Genomic DNA, 20,754 nt, shown 5'->3' with positions numbered 1-20,754 from the left:
TCCAGACGAGGTTGAGTACCCCTGTAAAAAGGCCCACACCATACCTCAGCTGAGCTCACATCACACCATCTATCTCTTTGAGGTAGGGACCAATCCCCAGTTCTCAGCCTAGTGGCTAGCACTTAAGGGGGCCCTTCTTATTGGGTGAATGAATGGATGAATGTGTTGGGGAGTGGGATGGAGTAAGATTGGAGATGCATTTGTTTTGAGGATGGAGATGAGTCGGGTTGGGATAGGACAAGGATGAAGAGAATAAGTTTATGTGATGGGACAAGCGAATGTGTTGGGCAAGACCAGGGACCTCAGGCCTCTCCCTCCCTGACCTGCTGTCCCTGGTACCCATCAAGAAATCTGCTAACATCTCATGCAAGACTGGCTCAGGCCCCACACAGCCCCTCCCCCCAAGGAGAGGCACCACATGCGTGTACAGGTTGGTTTATTTACAAATATACTGATGTCTCATCTTTTTTTGTGGTTTCCATTTTCTGCTTTTGTGGGAAGAGGTGGAAGGTGAGAGTGGAGGGCAGGGTAGGGGTGGTGATGTGGTAAACGCTAATAAATAATTTAACAATGACAAGTTATTAAATAAAATGTGTCTGGGGATGGCGGGTGGACAGTGAGAATCTGTACAAGGAGAACAGGAATGGTCGGCAGCCCAGTCCCCACACCGGTCTGGGCTGGGCTCCTTTGGGACCCCCAGTGGGGGCAGGGGCACAGCAGAGAGGCCCACTGGAAATGCACGTCCAAGGGCCAAATGTTGGAGGTCCTTCCTGCTCTCCTGGCCCCCAGGCGGCATGTCTGTGAGCCTCCCTGTGTGTCTGGGTGTGAGTGTGTGTCTGTGTGTGTGTCTGTGAGCATGGATCCCCTTCCCCACGGAGCAGAGTAAGCCCCAGAGCTGCAGGTTTTCCCAGATGGGAGGTGAGATCCTTATCCCGGGTGGTGCCCAGAGCTCAGGCAGGGGCCAACCAGTTCTTCTCCCAAGCCTCACTGCTAGCGCCTTGCTCATCTGGACATAGTAGACCCCTGCCTCACCCCCTCCAGGAAGCCTCCCAAGATGCCCAGCCCACTTGCACTGGCCCCTTTTCTACAGGTTCTTCTGGCCCCATGGTCTGACCTTTACATCCTCTGTGCTGCCTCCCTGGAAGGCTCTATGGGGCAGGCAGCAAAACTGCTGTGTTACCTGGGGCAGATTCCTTCCTCTCTCTGAGCCTCAGCTTCCGCACAGGGAAGCAGAACACGGCTTTTCTCCAACACTCCCTCCGCCTACCTCTCACTTTCTCCCTCTTCCTCCAGAAGCCAGACTGTCACCTCCCACTTCTCTTGGGCTTCCCACCCAGCCTTCACATGATGGTGGTCCCACATCATGGTAGGATGGTCCTGGCTACTCATGCCTCCCGCCCCAGGTCAGAGCTGCACTTCTTCTGCGAAGTAGGAAGAATCTAGTCACCTCAGCTTGCCCTGGATCCCAGCAAGCCTGCTTGTCTCTGAGTGCTTCTGCCGGGTAACCTCTTTGAGTCTCAGGTTCCTCATCTGAGAAATGGGTCCCCAACAACGTCCAGTCAGGCTTGGGATGGAATGTGTGTCTTTCCTCTAGGAGAGAGCCCCTCACGGGGGGCCTATATCTTGCTCATCTGTGTCCCCACACCCAGGCTGGGGCCAGGAAGAGTGGGCATCAGAGCCTGGGGGCAGTGAACTGCAGTACAGCTAAGGAGTTACCTTAACTGGCTGATGGGGTGTCTCCGGCATGAGGGGCTGAGATCTCTCTGGCTTTGACAGTCTGTGGGTCATCAGCATGGGTGTCCTATACCAGCTCCTGGCACTGGCCCCTTTTGTAGGTAGAGGCAGAGCCCAGGCTGGACTTGGGGTTTGTGAGGTCCTGGAGTGGCAAGTTGACTAAGACACATCATGCCTCTGGACCTGGGGTTGGTTTACCAGACACAGAGGTTGAGGGGCTGGTGTGGTATCCCTAATTCTCAGCTCTAGCTTGGTCCCTGACTGGCTGAGAGGGGTCTTGCCCCTGCCGCTCTCCTGGACCATGATTTCCGGTGGCAGAATAAGGGGGTGGACTACTTGACCCATTCCTGAGGTTCCTTCCAACTCAAAGAGTCTGTGAGAGAAGCAGGGAGGCCTTCATACCCATGATTCGAGTGTGGGTACAAGAGGAGAAAGGGGATCATCTCTAAAGAAACCAGAGTGGTTGCCTAAAGGACCAGTGGTGACCCAGGACCAAGAGATGGACCAGAGCCCAGGTGGCCTGAGGATGCCGAAGGACCCAGGACATCAACTGAGACCCTGTGGAGTTCTGTGTGGAACAAGAAGAACTCAGAAGGGCCAGGCTGGCTTCTTGGGCCCGACGGCTGACTTTGAGCCACACCTCTGCTCTGACAGCTCCGCCTGGGGAAGAGCGTGGGCGAGGTGTGAGTGCAGAAGTCTGGGGGGCTGGGGAGATTGGCTCAGTACGCTCCAGAGGGACTGAGATCTCCCCAGAGAAGAGAGAGGCAAAACCACAGAGGATGTAGGGGAACTCTGAGGATCCCAGAGAGAGCTAGACAGAGGGGCCCAAAGGTGGAGAGACACTGTCATCCCATCTGCTCAAAGGCTGGATCAGGCAGACCTCTATAGCCTACGGCTCAGTGTTAGAATAAAAAGCAGGGCCGTGAGCACTTGGGTGAGGACACAGTGGCCTTCAGGGATCAGCAAAGGGTCACTGAGAACAGGGCCCGTCACCTGAACTCATTTCCTCTTTTGATGGGATTAGAGTTGAGTAGATTGGGGGCAGAGGTTGATACAGTGTATCTGGCTCCTAGCAGGGCATTTGACAAAATGGTTCACACACTTTGAGGCACACAGGGCTGACTCCTTATACTGACACATGTGCTCAGGAGAGAGAGCAAACCTGTTGTCACAGAGTTGGGGTGCAGAGGAACTCCACAGGCTGGACTGAATCAAATAAGAGGAAACGTAATAAGAAAAAAAAGCCAAGATCCTTTGCTGGGTGTCCAGCAAATAATAAGTGCCCCCTCCCCACACACACACACACACACACACACACACACACACACACACACACACACACACACACACAAGAGATGTGGCTTAGCTGTCACACATGTGTGAAAGTTAGAGGATCCGGTTACATTAGGGTAGGATGAGTTTCCTAGGTTATGTGACCTAAACCATTCACTGGATCTTGAGCCACATTGAGAGGAAGGGTGCCTAAACAGGGGGAGGTGAAGGGCCTGCTCACTTTGGCTGGCTGATGACAGTGGGAAGACTGGGTTATATCTGCTCCATACCTTTAGCGAGAAAGCTGGATCCAGGCTTTTGAAAAGTTTTACAGGAACAGTTTTGAAAGGAAGATCTAGAGAAGCTGGAAAAGCCTGGCTGTGAGAAGCGAGGACACAGGGCGGACAAGGGCACAGGTGAAATCAGCAGAAAAGGCAGCTGACTTGGGACCCAGTGAAGTAGTGGGCCACGTGTCACTGGAGGTATGCCAGGAGAGGCAGAAGTGGCTTGGGCAGGAGCCAAACATTGGATGGAGTGCAAGATGGGTGACTTGTGAGATGCCTTTCCACCTGAAAGTTCTGCCATTTGGCCTGAATCTACCTGGTTCTGGGGCCTCTGTCTCTGCCCTTGGAGCTAGTTAGGTCTGGGGCTGCCCTGCCTGCCCAGGCAACCCCATCTGGGTGGAGGCCAAGATACATCTGCGTCCACGTGCTTCAAGCTCACTCCATCCTCTCCCCTTCCTTCCTCCCCTCCTATCGCTATGAGGGGCTCCCTGCCCCATCTGGCCTCTTTCCCCTTCCTGACATGCAGGGCTGACCCGCAGAGCCACTCTGTCTCTTCAGCATTTCTGTGCATCTGCGTGAGTGCACCTTTAAGTGTATGTGCGTTTGCATGTACATCTCTTTTTTTGAGTCAGCCTGGGCTCTATCTACCTGAGCCCCCCACTCCCCATGATTCCCCCTCAGGGCAGAGTTGTGCCAGGCTCTTCCCCACTCCTGCCCCAGGCTCTGGCTGGAAGAGGTGATCCTAGGCTGGCAGGCCTGCCCACAGAGGTGGGCACCAGCGCAGGGCATGGGTACACATGCTTCTCATAGGTAAGAGGCACTGTGCACACCATTGTCTGGGGTGTGCACCCAGGGGCCCTGCCTCCACCTAGGTCTGGGCCATGGAAGTTGGCTGGACATAGAGAGGACGTTTAAAAAAATAGAGAGAATTTAAGCTTCTCATAAAAGAGATTGGGAGGGAGAAGGAGGTGATGGAGGCCGAGGTGGGGCTGGGAGACGAGTGGCTGTCTGAGAGCTCTGGGTCCCTGGGGGTGACATGGCCTCTGTGGACAGGACACAGCCCCTGCCCAGGCTGCGCCCATCTGCCTGTCTGGCTGTGCTCAGTGGGCGCTTTAGCCAGGCCCAGGTGGCCGAGGGGTGGGCACCGTATGGCTGTCTGTAGAGTCTGTATGGGCAGTGGGGCTGGGGGTGGCCAGGCTGGCCTCTGTGTCCTGCAGTCCCACCCCAGGACCCTTGCCCAAGCGTCCGTGTGGCCCAGCTGGCTCTCAGGAGGCGAAGTAGGAACTCTGCATGGAGTAGAGCCGGTCGATGGGGTTCCCCACGCGGGCCTGCAGGGAGCCTACATCCGAGGAGCCGAGGAAGCAGTCGCTGAGGCTGGTTAAGGAGGTATCACTGTCGATGTCGTGGAAGATGGAGTCGTTTCCTGGGGGGCAGAGGCAGCGTTAGCAACAGGTTAGGGCCCCTGGGGGCCCTGTCTGCTCTGCAGGCAGTATGGTTTGGAGGGACAGGATGACCTGCCAGTAGCGCCTGACTAGAAGGGTTGGGGGCCATGGGTGGGGTCTTCAGGGTGCCTCCTTCTGGTCAGGAGGAGGCAGGTGGGCTGTGTTGGCAGGGCCTGCCTGGGCCCTGGGCGAGGAGGTGGCTCTCTTGGCCCCAGGCCTGCCAGGGCAGGCAGGGGGCAGGGGTGGTGCTGGGGCAGGTGGGGGGTGGGGTGGCTTACCATAGGGGTTCATGTGGTCACCTGGCATTTGGGGTGGCGTGAGGCCCTGCTGGAAGGGGTCGCTGCTGCCGTAGGGGCTTTGCTCCATGGCCACGATCTGCTGCTGCGGTGGGGCCAACGGTGTGTAGGAGGCCATCATGCCCTCCATGCGACTGGACAGGACCTCTGGGGACAGAGCACGCCCTCACTGACTGGCCCTGCCTGCCCTGTCCTGGAGACCTCACAGATGTGCCCTAGGAATCCTACTGACCTCCTACACGACTCCCCAGTCCCGGCTGCCCACTGTGGTCCCTCTGACCTCCTCTGGACTTGCCAGCCCCTCCCCTTGCTGAGGTTGTCTGTGACCTTCCAAGGTCACTGAACTCAGGTATCTGACCCCATATGCCCCCCAACATTCCCCAGCCACACATTTCAGTGCCTCTTCCAGAATTAGCTTATCCAAAGTCAGAGAGCAACCCCCTTCCTCCAATAGCCCCGGCCTCCGGGAAGTTCACAGCCTGGGGAAGACAGACACCTAAGCAGCCAGGAAGGATTCAGTGTGTGGGTGAAGACTTCTGAATTCTTTTGTGGGCAGCAGGATATAGGTGTGTGGCTGCATCCAACAGCATCAAGGTGGAGCCTGTACTCAGGCCAACAAGGTTCAGGGAAGGAAAGCTTCCTGGAGGAAGGGGCCTTCTACCTCCATGTGACTTAAAGAGCCACCAGAGGTTCAACCAGCAGGGAACAGGCATGCCAGGCCAAAGGGCAACAGAGGCAAAAAAGACAGAAACTGCCCGGTGGGAGCAGGGAGACCAGTCCATGGGGCCGGAATGTGAGGACAAGAGAGGGTTAGGCATGGGGAGAGAGAGTAGGGAGTCTCCTGAGGCTGTAGGAAGCAGTGGAGGGTCTTCGCTGTGGAGGGACTGTAGGGAAAGGCCGGGAGGGTAGAGACTAGAGGTGGAGGTCACTGGTAGAAGGGAGATGGAGGGAGGGTAGATTGGGGAAAGTCTAAGAGGGGCCTGAAGGACACGGGACAAGAAACCGTTGCCCGACTTGGTGACTGAGCAGATGCAGCATGTGTAGGACAGGATGGGTCACAGGAGACTCCTGGGTTCCTGGTGTGGGTGCTGGGTGGGTGGTGGAGCCATCTGCTGAGACGGGGCAAGAGCAGAGGGTGTTGTGTGCACATGGCAGCAGGGGCAGCAGTACAGAGTACAGTATGGGCTGTGATGAACTCAGGATTATGGAACATTCTTGGGAGGCTGTATCCAGGGGGCAGCTGGGAACACTGGAGAGTGAGACACAGCTTGGGAACAGGCTGGGAGACCCAAGGCAGCGGCTGCAGCCCCAGAAGGCTGGGCTGTCTTGGGAGACAGGGCAGAGAGAGGAGATCGGAAGAGCTGTTCTAAGGCACAGCCTTGAAGCCCTGGGTCCAGCCTGGAACACTGTTCTAGCCCCAGAGTTCTGAATATAAGGGATTGCCCATCAGTGTCTTGGCATCTGCTTCGGAGCCCCGGACTCACCTGGGAGCAGGCAGTGGAGGCCCCTACCCCAGTTCAGCAGTCCCTGGGAGCTCCCTTTGCCCTTCCTTCAAGGCCTTGAAGGCTCCATGTCCCCATTGGCCCTGAGAGGCCAGCCCCAGCCCAAGATGTGGAAACAGCATTTGAGAAAAGCCCAGTCTACCCTGGACTCCTCAACACCCTGCAGACTTTCTCTGGAGATTTCTCTGGAGACTTCTGAATTCATTTGTGGGGTATATGGTCATGTTAAAGGCACAGGCTTAGGAGCCCTGCACTTGGGTCTGAGGTCTGGCTCTGCCCCTTACTAGCTAAGTATTCCCAGCAAGTTCCTCAGTCTCACTGAGCCTCAGTTTCCTCACTTGTGAGGTGGGATGTAATGATGCCCTTCCTCTCTAGGGTCTGTGAGGATTAAATGAGATAGAGTGTGTCGAATAGCAAGAACAGTGCCTGGCACACACTGAGGGTGAGAAGATGTTGCAGCTTTCAATATGAAATTCTGCCACCCCTTGTGCCACCTACCCTGCCATCTATCCTTCTCTGTTCCATGGTGTCCACGGCCTCTCTACTGATCTCAGCAGGTTCCAAGGCAGCACCTCCCTGAGCTCTGACTGTCTTGAAGGTTTCTGGGGAGTCATGTTACCGAGACTGAGCCCCGCCCCAGCCCTGCCCAGGCTCACCTTGGCCCAGCCTCTGGGAGTTTTGCTGCTCCTGCTGCTGCTGGTGCCGCCTTGCCAACTTCTTCATCTGCAGGAGACACAGTGCGTGCCAGTCCCCGCCTCCCAGCCTCCATTCATTCCCAGCCCCACCCTCATTAGGCCCCTGGTCTTCTGCCTGCACCCCAGGGTGGCAGGTGGCCTGTGCTCACCTTTGCTCTTTGGTTCTGAAACCAGACCTGGACCACACGCACACTGAGGCCCGTCTCTGCCGCCAGTGTCTCTCGGACCTGCCCGGAGAGAGAAGGAGACCGGTCAGGCCTGGGGGTGGACACAGGGGCAGCAGCTGGGAGGTGGCAAGATGAGGGGGACTGTGGGATAGGTGTGGAGGTGGAAGGATGTTCCAGCCCCCAGCAGGAGCAGAAGGGATAGTGTCTGGAAAGCGATTGTGCGGGTGTCAGCCCCCACCCCACCCCAGCCGCCCCTCACCTTCCGGCAGGGCTTGGAGGAGACCTCAAAGGAGGCCTTGAAGGCTCTTCGCTGCTGTGTGGTGAGGATGGTCCGGGGTCGCTTGGGCCTCCTCGGGTCCTTCCCGTCGTCCCCACTGCCCTTACTCTGGCTGCCCTGTCCCTTGGCCGGCTTCATGTCCCCATCCTCATCCTCGCTCTTCACTGTGTGAGACACAACTCAGTCCATCAGCCTTGTGTCCTCAGGCAACCTGCTGCCTAATGGGATCCCATCACCTGCCATGGCACCCTGATGCCCTCAGGGTAAAGACCACCCACTTCCCCTGCCTAATCTGGTCTCTCAGCTCCTGTCTTCCCCCAAACTGTGCCCTGTGTGTCCCCTTCCTCAGCACACACTCCTCACTTCTTTATCTTGGCCCCGGGGCGGGGTGGGGGACCGGAACCAAGCCCTCCAGCCTGCACTGCTGACCACACTGTATGCACAGGAAGGCACCCAGGTGAGCAGGCATGGACACACACACACGCATGGCTGCACATTCAGATGCACACTTTCAGGAGGGCAGAGATACAGGCCCACATGGGGAGAGGCACAGATGCTGCAGATACACTCAGGTGCACACACGTGGCTGTGTGCATGCCTCTGTGCATACACACGGAAGGGCACACAGAACTTCCTGAGGAGAGATGCTCGTACTGGCCCTGGGCTTCCCCTGACTCATCTTGCCTGGAATCCACCTTGTCCTGATGGCCTCGGGTGCCTGGGAGACCCCAGCTCAGCGTGTCAGCCTTTGGGAAAATCACTTTTCACTGCACTAGCCCAGCACCAGCCGGGCCTCAGGGCTCAGAGAGGAGACTCTGAGGAGCCTTCTTCCTTGGAGCTTCCAAGGACTAAGAGTTGACATGCAAAGATGCATACACTCCAGATGTTCTCACACAGGAATATTCAAGGCCATGGCTTGCCCTCTCTTTCTCTCTTGCATGCTCATGTGCACGTGTGCACACACACACACAGAGGTGTATGCTCACAGGTGGGAATGCACACAGCTGAGCAGGCACACCCATGTGCACGCAGAAGCATGTGTATTCACCCAAAGACACACCCACACCCACCATGCACACACAGCCACTTCCACACCCAAGTTGTGGGTCTTAGAGATGCCAGCCCCAGGCAGATGGCAGAGCCTCCCTCAACTCCCTCTGCCCACCCCATGCCTCCTGCTGCCCTAGAGTCTGAACTGGTCTCCTTTCCCTCCTGCCCATCTTCCTCTGAGATGAGCACTTGTGGAGGGGGCCCCCCTCCAAGACCCCCTCCCTCAGCCTGGTGTGAACATGCCACTGGCACCTGGATGGCCTCTGCTTTCCCACAGGAGCTCAGGTAGCCTGACTGCCATGGTGCCCTGCCCAGAGATGGACAGAGGGACAGATGGATGGGGAGCTTACATATCCTCCAAGGTCCTAGGAGTGACAGTGCTCCTTCTCATGGCAGGTCCTGTGACCATGGCCTCTGGTTCCTCCATAAGCCCTGGCAGACCAGGGCACCACCTCCCCGTGCCCCCTGCTCCAGTCTATCCCCACCACTCCCATGAATGACAAGGTACCAGCCCCCCTCCTTAAGACTGTTCCTGGCTGGCCCTGGCCTTCCTGCTAGGAGGGCTCCAAACTGGCAGAGTCCTTGGGATGCTGGAGCAGGGTAGAGAGGAGCCTTCCCCTCCACCACAGAGGGCCCCAGTCTCTCCATGTAGCCCAGCTGGGAAACAGGGAACGGCCGGGGCCGCTGATTCCCACTGCTGGAGGCTCTAGGGGAATGACGGAGAGAGGATGTATCCTAACAGCAGCCTGCAGCCTCAGGCCTGGTGCTGAGAGAGCCCCCTGTGGGGCTGCGCTGTGATGAGGCCACAGCAAGGAGAAGAGGGTGAAGGTGGCAGGCCAGCAAGCAGGGTGTGTGTGTGTACCTGTGTGCAAACTGCCATACATGTGAGCATGTGGATAAATGTGTGCAGCCATGCCCACAGATGCTGACTAAACATGTGTGCTGAGGCATGCGTGCACATGTGTGTTTACATGGGTGGGGCTTTTGCATGCTTGGGCATGTAAGCTCATGTCTACACGTGTCACGAGTCCGTGTATTTACACTCTTGGGCATGGGTATTCACACATGCATCTGATGTACTTCTCTGTGTGTGCATTTGTAGTAACATGTACCTACATGGGTGCATGATGGTGTCCAGGTGCATTTGTGTGCTTGTGGGGCTGTGCACACACGTACGTGTGCTCTTGCACACATGCATGTGTGTGTTGAACACATCAGTAGGGCACTTGTGCATCGGATGTGGTTGCAGTGTCTGGGTGTAGCTCAGGCCCTGGGTCAGGAGCAGAATTCTCCAGCAGGGTGGCGGGCCCTCTGCAGTGCACTGCCAAGCTCCCCTCCCAGCCACCTGCCCCAGCTCCAGCCACTGCTCACCAGAGTCGGACTCATCAGGGCTCACGGAGCTGAGCAGGTCTTTCTCCTTCTCGTAGTCACCCTTGCACAGCAGCTGGCCCTCCTTGAGCACAAACTCGTCGCCTTTGCGTAGCTGCCGCTCACACACGCAGCAGCAGAAGCAGCCCAGGTGGTACACGCACTCCAGCGCCCGCATCACAAACTCAGTGGGGGCGATCTTCTCCATGCAGCCGCTGCACTTGGCCGCGAAGAGCCTGCAGGTGCACAAAGTGGGTGCATTGGCTGGGCTCAGGGTCTCTCCCAGAGGCACTGCCCACAGAGTGCCTCTTCCACCACCCTGACCCTCCAGGTCAAGTGGGAGAGGCCCTCCCAGGGTACAAAGCTAAATGGTGGGAGCCCTACCCCTTGGCTCGCAAGGTCCTGGTGGCCCGAGGGTGAGCACGGGGCATCCTGCCCAGAGGTGCCCTCTCCTGGGAGCATCAGCTCACGGCCCTTCTGGCTCAGAGACACAGTGGCCACTAGAGGGCAGAGTGCAAGGTCAGTTCCAACCTTCCCTGAGAGCTGGGTCAGCTCCTGCCCTGAGGGGAAGGACAGGCATCCCACAGGTCCCATCCACCCTCACTTTAGTACCTGCTCTGCCTCTTCCCTGCCCCCACCTCTCTCCCACATCCAAGCAAACCTCAACCTTGTCCAACCCATCACCCAGTCTGGGTCCCTCCTCTCCTGCCTGAGGGCTGCCCCAGTGCCCTCCCTGGGTTCCTGGCCCCTCCAGCCCATCAACTCACCCTCCAGGATGAGAGCCAGAGGGATCTATCCAAAACACACATCTGATCATGCTGCTTCCATGCTCCAGACTCTTCCATAACTCCCTAGTGCCCTCAAGAGAACTTCCAAATTCCTGAGTCTGGCGCTTGGGCCCTCTACAATCCTGCCTCTTCTCTCACCCTCTGGTCCCCAAGGCTGCAGCCCATAGAGCAGCCTGCAGTCTCTCCAGAGCACCATCCCACTGGCCTTTTGGCATGTTCTTTCACTGGCCCTTGTCTTGCTAACACCTGCTCATCCCTCATTTCAGCTTAGGAATCTCCTCCATGAACAGGTATTCACAGAGCACATATGAACTACCTGCTCTTGTGAGTACTCTGCATGCAGAAATGCATTTCATCCTTGCAACAACCCTATGAGGAAGGAACAAATATTAATCCCATTTTAGAGATAAGGAAACTGAGTTGCTGAGAGGCAGAGTCACATTCTCAGGGTCACATGGATAGTAAATGAGGAAGCCAGCTCTGTGCCCGGGCCTGATCTGGTCCATCTGTGACAGAGAGGATCCATCTTCCATCTCTAGAGGGGGTGGGAGTGGGGTCTCTGTGGCTCTAGCAAGTGTGCAGAAGGGTCTGAGCAGCACGGCCCTGTCTGCCTGCACCTACTGACCGTTCCTTCTGGCCCCCCATCCCTGTCACGTGCCCTGCTCTGTGGGAACTCAGCTTCAACAACACTTTGATGGAAAAATTTATGAAGAATCAAATTATTGCTGCTGGGAGGGAATTAAAACCATTTTTCATTCCCCGCGTCCCCGGGCCACGTCTGCGGGCGCCACCTTGGGAGCACTGCACACATCCCATCCCTCTTTATGGCCCGTCAGCACAGGCACAGATTACAGCTGCAATTCTCTACTAATCGGTTCTGGAACAGAAATGGCCATAAATGCAAAGCTCTCGGCCTGCCTCCCTTCTCGGGGCTGCCATCAGTACCACCCATGGCAAGCTGGTGGGGTGCTGTGGACAGGCCCAATCTGAGCTCTGCCTGCTGCCCTGGCACTGGCCAAGGCACTCAAATTGAGGGCACCCCAGCAACCCCTGTCATCCACCTCTAGTCTACCCAGCAGGCTCCTACTCATCCTGCAATGCCCAACTCCAATGCCACCTCCTCTGGGAAGCCTTCTTTGATGCCCCAGTCTGGGGGATGTGGCCTCCTCTATGCTCATCTCAGGCCTCTAATCTCTTTTCTGTAAAATGGGGATGTCAACATGACCTTCCTCAAAGGGAGGGATACAATGATGTAAGCATCTAACTCACTGAATGAGTACCACATCAGAGTGACTGTGCCAGCCCCTGTCAGCTCCCACTTCTTCCTCAAGGAAGCCTCAGGGAGTGTTTTCGAAGCAGGTAAATGAAGGCTTGGAAAATACAGAGGCTCAGGCAGATAGGAACCCACTGGCCTCTCACAAAGGGAACATGAGCTGAATTCAGCTCCAACTTGGCCCTTTGGCTGGAGACCTTTGTTCAGGGTGCAACCTGCACCATTGTCCATGGCACGTTAAACCAAGGCCCCTAGAATCTGGCTGGTCCTCCAGCTCTGGCAAGGGGCTAGGGAAGGAGCCAGGTTCGCAGAACTGCTGCTCTGACGTGGAGGACACTTCTGCCCTGCCCCTCTCACTGCCTCTCTGTCCCCTTCCCCACACTCTATCTCCTGACCTAGGGGCCCCATTAAGGGCTGCAGCTCTGTGCCAGCATGACAAGGCCAGGGCCTCAGGCTGGGTTGGCACACCTTGGGTGGCTCCCGGAGAGGAGGCCCTCTTAGTCTGGAGGAAGGGGTAGGGGGGTGACCCGCATTTGCACATGCTGCCATCATGCAGGCTTCCTTCAGAACAGCCGCGCTAATGCCTTGGCAGCAGGGGGTCGATTGCTACTTTCTCCAAACTCATCAACACAATCTATTATTAATACTTCTCCAAAGGCTCGGTGCCGCCATTACAGAGGCAGCGCCAGCCACTCGGGGCATCATCTGTTATCTAGATTGCAAAAACTCGGGAAATAAAACAAACTGTGCACACTTTATAAACGGAATGTGCCATCCGTTTGGTCTCCAAGCATCTCTCCACACAATAAAACATCGGGGGGGATGCATGAAATACTCGCTCCCAATTATGGGGCTGCCTTTGTCTACCAAGCCAGGGTGAGAGCTACTAAGGGCATGTGTGGGAGGGATTGGGGTGCCAGCAGGATCCCCTCCTCTCTGTGAGCTCCCACTCACTCCCTCGGTCCCGCCCACCATGAAGGATTGGTGGAAACAGCCATTGAGAAGCAGCCCCAGCCACTGGCAGATGGCATTGGAATCAGATGGACTTGGGTTCAATGCCTGTTTCTAACACTTGCTGGCTTGTGATTGAGCAAGTAATTTCCTCTCTTTGAGCTTACTTATCTGTATAATGGGCTCAATAACACTGCCTGCTTCTCAGTGTGAAAATGCAGTAAGTTGCCAGGATAAAGCGTGAGCACAGAGTGAGTGATCAGGGGGTGCCGCCCAGAAGTTGCAAATATTGACCAGAGATGCAGAGTATCTCAGGCTGAAAGACTCCAAGGCTTCTTGCCTCCCTTCTGCTCCTGCCTCAGAGACACTCTGAAGCCTGATGGGAAAGGGCCTGACACCACCAAAGGTCCTGGATTTGGAGCCCGGGTCCTGCTCTCCATCCCGACTGTCTCTGTGACCTCACTTCCTCATCTGTAAGATAGGGACAACAGCTGGGTTGAGGATTTCAGATGGGTGTGTTTCTGTTTCCCACTCTTGGACTGTGAAGCCAGAACAGGACAGGCTCTGGGGTCAGGGGATGGTGGGGTGCTATGGGGCAGCTGTGAAGTTCTGGCCCAGAAGAAGCTAGCTACCTGGGGCCTCTCCTAGTTGCCCCGCCCTCTCAGTGCCAATCTGACCACCTCAGCTCCTCCCATAATCCAGAAGCTCCAAATATAGATGGCAGCCTCCTGACCACATTAGAGACACACAGGCTTGTCGGCAGACCACACAGCCGCCTCCCCATTTTTCATGTGAACTGCTGACCCTATAACCCAGAAGCCATTCCCCCCATCCCCAACTTTTGCCTGACAAATACATGCTTATTTTGAAGGATTTAGCTTAGGCATCCTTTCTTCCAGGAAGTCACTCTTCTCTATAGCCTTAGATACTTCTCCTAAGGACTGTACATACTTCCAGGTCCACCTTCCCCATGTCACCTCTGTGTCTTTCGTGCTGAGCACAAGTCCCTGTACACACTAAGATGAGTGGTAAATGTTTGTTGAATGAATGCTGAACCAACCAATATTGTCCTGTGAAGCAGGGCAAATTGGTCCCCACCCCAAGCTGGTTTGTGGGAGCTCCACCCACCTTCCCTAGGGAGACAGGGCCACCTGGGAGGGGAGCAGTGTCGGGGGAAGGCAGCCTGGGATTCTCTCCTGGCTCAATAGCTTTTTCCTTGCGTGACTTTGATCTAGTCATTTAACTCTTTCTGAGCCTCAATTTCTTCATCTGTAAAATGGGAATGATGGTACCTAATTACAGTGTTGTTGGGAGGGCTGAACATGTGTGAAGCCCTCCGCCCCGTGCTGGCATGAAGAAGGCATTCCACAAGAGCTGGTGTCTGCCTTTCTCTTGTTCCATGAGAGTCCAACATGCCTTTGTTGACTACCCTTGCTGGGGTCTCCCAGAGGTCCCTGGGAGCAGCCTTCCTGACTTAGTCCCAACATGCCCCCCTTTCATGACCACCCTGGGTTCTAGATGGGTCCTTCTAGCTTCTGTCTGACCTAATTCTGTTTGTCTCACGAATATCATTGAGCTCAGTTAATATCTAACTGCATCACTTCAATAAGTCCTCACAGTACTTTAAAAGGAAGACACTGTTCCCATTCCCCATTTCACAGATGAACACAGGAAGGTGTAGAGGGCAGGTTCAAGGTCACACAGCAGCATCACGATGGACTCCTTCCCTGCTCTGTGCATCCAAATGTTTCTCTATTCATCACTTATCCTCCCCTTTGCTGTGAGTACCATGCCCATGTCTGTCTGCCCTCAAAGCTCTGAAAACGCCAAGTTGTTTTTACTTGGCATAAGCCTAGCACCAGTACATGTGGCTGGGTGGGTTTTTCTTAGTGCAAACTGAACCTCTCCCCACCACAAACACACTCCTTCCCCCAGGATCACCTGTGATTACAGAGTAAGAAATTCTCTTTTGGAGTTCCCGTTGTGGCACAGTGGTTAACGAATCTGACTAGGAACCATGAGGTTGCAGGTTCGATCCCAGTGGGTTAAGGATCTGGCATTGCCGTGAGCTGTGGTTTAGGTTGCAGACGCGGCTTGGATCCCGAGTTGCCGTGGCTCTGGAGTAGGCCAGCGGCTACAGCTCTGATTGAACCCCTAGCCTGGGACCCTCCATATGCCGTGGGAGCAGCCCTAGAAAAGGCAAAAAGACAAAAAAAAATTCTCTTTTTAGGGATGACCTTCTCTTTTAAAGAGTCCCAGGCTAGGACAACGTATCTCTATCTCCTCCGAGGTTTTTACTGGTTTTTTTGTTTAATGCTCAATTTATTAAACTTATAAAGCTAATAAACAGAACAATTTTTTTCTGGAGCATTTAACTATGGATCACAAATCTGATTAATTAGTTTCTCTTAACACATTGACACCTGCAGAGATTCATGCAGTCCTGGGGGCCCTCCAGCCTCTCAGTGCCCATCTGCATCCTCAGATCTTGGAGTCCATACAGCAGGCACTAGGCGTGGAGTCCTGACTCTGTCACCCCCTCACACTAGAACCTTATACAAGTCCCTTCTCTCTGAGCCCCAGTGGCTCCATCTGTCCAGTGGGGATCATGGCTGGGTACAAGAGACGGGCTCAATAAGTGGGGATCACGATCCTACTGATCATTGCCATTAACTTGCCGCGACTTTCTAGCACCAGTTCACTGCCCTTGCTCCTCTGCCTCCTCCTTGCTGTACTGCCATCCCTGGACCCCTGTCACTGCGTTTTACAGTTTAGGTAGCTCCTCACTGGGTTCTCAGTCCAAGAGCTCCCAATAGTTTCAGGATAAGCCCAAAGATCTAATTATGGCTTTCAAGGCCCCACTCTACCCCTGTCACACTTGGCCTCAGATGCTCTGCTCCAGCTGCCATTCTTTTCATGGCTCCTGAACACAGCAAGTTCTTCCTGCCTCCTTAGCACCAAAAATTCCATCTGACTCCAAGGCCTGGCTTTTCAACCCCTTTCCTTTGCTTCTTGTTGAACTCCTTTTCATTCTTCAAGACCCAATTCACATGTCACCTCCTCTGTGAAGCCTTCCCTGATGCCCACAGACCCAGGTATTTGTGTCTGAAGTCCCCACTGACTTAGAAATAAACTAGGTCTAATTCAACCCCCTATCCTTTGCTCTGACATTGAGTTAGTGACCGGCACTGGGTTGGTGGTTAGTTACTATTTGTTGAATGAATGAATAACCTTGCAGAAATTAAACGGGCAGCCAGGTAGGACAAGAGAATATTAGATACTCTGCTTCTGCCAGGATGGGGGGTCCTGAGAATACTACCAGTTAACAAGATAAGTGAACTTTCCCTCCCCTGCCCCCTTTACAACTACACGCCTGGAGTCCTGTGTCCCAATTTTTTTTTTTTTTGGCTTTTCTAGGGCCGTGTCCGTGGCATATGGAGGTTCCAGTCTAGGGGTCTAATCAGAGCTGTAGCCACTGGCCTACACCACAGCCACAGCAGTGCCAGATCAGAGCCACATCTGTGACCTACACCACAGCTCATGGCGACACCAGATCCTTAACCCACTGAGCAAGGCCAGGGATCAAACCTACAACCTCATGGTTCCTAGTGGGATTTGTTAACCACTGAGCCACGACGGGAACTCCTATGTCCCAATTTTTATCAACAAAGATTTATACATGCCCCCTGTTAGGCTGGAAGTCCCGCAGTAACACCTCCCCCCACCACACACACAGACACACACAGACACACACACACACACACTGTATCCTCATCTCTAGTACACAGGGAAAGCCCTGGGAGTGCCGTGCTGCTCTAAAATGGCTCCCTCCAATGGGCCAGGCCTGGACACCTGACTCAAGGTGGACCAATCAGACCTGTCCTGTGTCTCTTCCTTCCCCTGCTCATTCAGGGGTTCTCTGTCAGCTTCCCCTGCCTCATCCTCAGAGCTGTGGCTTTCCACACGTCCAGCACCAGCTATGTGGCCTCGGATTATTCACATTCCTTCTTTGAGCCACAGTTTCCTCTTCAGTCAAATGGGGGTGTTGATAACCTTCCTCACCTGATGATTGAGAATCCTCTGAGGTTTAATCAGTATGATGTCAGAAGGCCTGGCCCAGTGGGCATCTCTGCACGTGTGTGCTCCCTTTCCCTTCCCAGTCCACGTCTCACATGGTGCCCAGTGCAGGCTCTGGAACTTTCTCCTCTGCACTGCCAATTTCAGTCTGAAGCTCCCAGTCACATCACTGATATATGAGCTTCTGTGAGTTCACCCAGGGCTACACTGGGGACCTGGTTTCCCTTAGGGCCTCTCCAGGGCCAAGTCCCACAGTCCCTGGGAACACTCTCCACAGGGACCAGGAGGCTAGGCATTGAAACCGAAGCCTCACTGTCCCCACTGGCCACGCCTTCATGGATTTACCCAGCAAACACCCAAGGAGGCTAACTCTGTGCCAGGCTCATGCAGGATACTTGGGCGACAGAGTGAGACCAAACCTCGTCCCATGTGAGCTGGTACAAAATGGCGTGTGCTTTAATAGGGTACCCTCAGAAGGTTAGGGGGCATCAAAAGGCATGACAGTCAACCTAGAGGACAGCTGGGGACTTCCTGGAAAAGGTGACATGACACATAGTTAAAAGAGCCTGGACCTGGAGGCAGAAAGAACGGTCTGAGGCATCTCAATCCCAGCTCTGCCACTTACCATCTGCCTGACTTCGGGGCAAGCCACCTCTACCCTCTGAACCTGTTCCCCAGTCTGAAAACCGAGACCACGCTCTCCACCTTATGTGATCACAGTCTCACACTTACCCTCTCTGTGCCACACCTTCATAGGCTGGCATGGGATTCTGGGGCGGAATGGCCACAGAGCCCTAGGACAGGCCCCCACACAGTAGCGCTCAGGAGGTAGATCATGCTATTATGGCTCCTGGGACTGCGGTGTCTGTGATGACGCCTGGTGAGGGATGAGACGAAGTTCACAGGAGCCGAGGGGACAGGACCCCAGACACTCTTGGGGGTCCAGCTGCTGCTGCTGGAGGCTGCCTGTCACTTGGAGAAGCTGATGGGGTTAGAGCAGGCAGAGGGAGCTGTCTGGCCTCTTCCCTCCCCAGCTCGCTGACATCTCCCCCACGTGCCTGCCGCGTCCTTATCATTCCGGGCGTAGCTGTTTTTTATTTTGAGACAAAAAGGGGCCTGTTGATGGGGATCCAACTCAAACCAGCTGCAAACATCTGCTTTGATGCGGCGGCGGCGGCGGCGGGCCAGGCGGGCGGCGGCGGGAGCCGCAGGCGGGGGCCCGGTGCGCGCGTCAATCACGCGGCTGGAATGCTCGGCGTGGCCGGTCGCTGGGAGCGGCGGCTGCCGGCGCGCGGGCCTCGCAGCGCCTCTCCGCAGCCTCGCCGCGCCGGGGCCTGGCCTGCCGCGAGGGTTGCCCCGGCGCTTCCTGCGGGCGCACAGACCCAGCTGTGCGGGGCGGCTGGCTCCAAGGCTCTTTGATCCCGGCCTGGGGCGCTGTCGGGAGCCCCGCAGCTGGGGCTGGAGGTCACAGGCCGGGGCAGGGAGGGACAGGCCCAGCCAGGAGCCCCGGGTACCATCCAGGGGCCAACCATGCAGGGCAGGCACACATTCGGTGATTCTACACATATTTATTTAGCACCTACTATGTGCCAGGCACTCTCTGAAGGCGGGGCGCATCCCTCCCAACACCACGTCCCCTCCAGCTTCTCTTCTAATTTAATGGGGGAGAGGACTGGCAACAAATAGATTAATCTCTAGCATACAGAACATAATAAAAGGTGACAAATGTGAATAATAAATGAGGCAAAGGAGCAGTGTGTGAGTGTGTGTGTGTGTGTGTGTGTGTGTGTAGTGACCAAGGGGTTTAGAAAGAACAGCCAGAGGCCTTACTGAGCTGTCTGGGGGAAAAGGATTTCCAGCAGAATCAATAGCAAGTGCAAAGGACCTGAGGCCTGAATGTATCTGGGGTATTGGAGAAATGACAAAGAGACTCAACAGGGGAAGGGGCTAGGAGGTGCAGGTAGAAGCGGGGTGGGCACAGATCATGTGGAGTTTTGGAGGGAGGATTTTGAGCGGAGGGGAGATGTGAGCTGATTGACATTTAACCAGGTTCCTCAAGCAGCTGTGTGGGGCTAGGAGATGCTTTGTGAGTTTATCACAATAAGCCAAGCTAAAGATAATGGCGCTCAGATCAGGGAAGTGCTGAGAAGTCACCCTACCCAGAATGCATTTGGCACATAGTCAGGAAGGAGTTGTCATTCAATGAAATGGAGACTAAGGTGAGGTGGGGAAGGAGGGAGTTGGGAGTACAGTTCTGGACATGGTACATCTGAGCTGCCTTCTAACAGCCCAGTGGATGTGTCCAAGGGGCAGCTGCATGTATGAGCCTAGAGTTCAGAGAGAGGCCCCAGGCTGAAGATGCTGTTTAGAAGCCACCAGGGTAGACACACACACACACACACACACACACACACACACACCCCTACAGACTGAGTTGCACAGGCTTGGCACCTGATAATGAATCTCTACCTTTGGGGCTCTGACCCCTAGGGGTGGAGAGGCAAGACCCAGACTCTGCCCCAGGAGTCTCTTTTCCATTTCATGGTACTGGGACTTCTCTGGGGACCCAGACCTCTCTTGGCGACATCAGGGAGAGACAATCAATAGTACAGAGCAGGAGTTCCCGTCGTGGCGCAGTGGTTGACGAATCCGACTAGGAACCATGAGGTTGTGGGTTCGGTCCCTGCCCTTGCTCAGTGGGTTAACGATCCGGCGTTGCCGTGAGCTGTGGTGTAGGTTGCAGACGCGGCTCGGATCCTGCATTGCTGTGGCTCTGGCGTAGGCCGGTGGCTACAGCTCTGATTCAACCCCTAGCCTGGGAACCTCCATATGCCGTGGGAGCGGCCCAAGAAATAGCAACAACAACAACAACAACAACAACAACAAAAAGACAAAAGACCAAAAAAAAAAATAGTACAGGACAGGTGAAAGGTGGAGCATCACGTCCCTCTGACCATCCTCCCACCTGACTCTTCCTGCCCTGCAGCCCAGGCTGACATGCATCAGAGGTCTACGCGCTCCAGGCCAGGCCCCAAGCCAAGGGCTTTAGCTGTATTATTTCATTAACCCTTGAGTTGAGGCTCTTCCCTCTTCTGGCACCCCCCCCCTTCAGTGGCTTATTCTATTCATTTGATGATTCATTTCTTCACTTATCCATCTAATACTCACTAAGCACCTACTATGAACCAGGCTCTATGCCCTGTCCTCCCACCTGCATATCAAACCCCTCTGGGCTGATCCCAGGTTCCCTCCCTCCATTCTCACTGAGTCACCAGCTCCAGCAGCCATAATTATTGATATTATTACTTACTAAGATTATTGTTTCCTATATACCAGGCCCAGTGCCTTATTTGCACACAGTCTCCTCCCCTCCTTCGAGGTAAGCACTGCCACTCTTTTCACAGAGTGATGCTTGGAGAGGGTAGCACAACTGCTCAGTGGCAGAGCTGGAATGGAAGCTGGGATGTTGGACTCCTGAGCTCAGTCTTCCTGTCTTGACACCTGGCTTCTTGGACCTCCCTGCGCTTAAAGCCCTCTCTTGCCTCAGCCTCTTCCTCCCTGTCCCTCACTTTGTATGT

The 20,754-nt window shown here is 55.2% G+C and overlaps 1 protein-coding gene across 2 annotated transcripts in view; it reads right to left on the bottom strand.

Moving 5' to 3' along the window:
- Positions 1 to 426: 426 nt before the first annotated feature.
- The window catches only part of LMX1B (LIM homeobox transcription factor 1 beta), an 83,533-nt gene continuing 63,205 nt past the window's right edge, over positions 427 to 20,754 (bottom strand). The window contains exons 3-8 of one of the 2 annotated variants that reach the window (XM_047768421.1): positions 10,091 to 10,323; positions 7,652 to 7,833; positions 7,375 to 7,452; positions 7,187 to 7,253; positions 5,011 to 5,175; positions 427 to 4,713 (exon numbers count right to left, since the gene is read on the bottom strand). In XM_047768421.1, the coding sequence (XP_047624377.1) occupies positions 4,556 to 4,713; positions 5,011 to 5,175; positions 7,187 to 7,253; positions 7,375 to 7,452; positions 7,652 to 7,833; positions 10,091 to 10,323 (883 nt within the window). In that variant the 3' untranslated portion in view covers positions 427 to 4,555. The remainder of the gene's footprint in view (positions 4,714 to 5,010; positions 5,176 to 7,186; positions 7,254 to 7,374; positions 7,453 to 7,651; positions 7,834 to 10,090; positions 10,324 to 20,754) is intronic. The other variant, XM_047768422.1, reaches the window with a different exon arrangement.

The sequence above is a fragment of the Phacochoerus africanus genome, chromosome 2 (assembly GCF_016906955.1).
Source record: "Phacochoerus africanus isolate WHEZ1 chromosome 2, ROS_Pafr_v1, whole genome shotgun sequence".
Classification (NCBI taxonomy): domain Eukaryota; kingdom Metazoa; phylum Chordata; class Mammalia; order Artiodactyla; family Suidae; genus Phacochoerus; species Phacochoerus africanus.
This window is presented reverse-complemented; position numbering and strand designations above follow the sequence as displayed.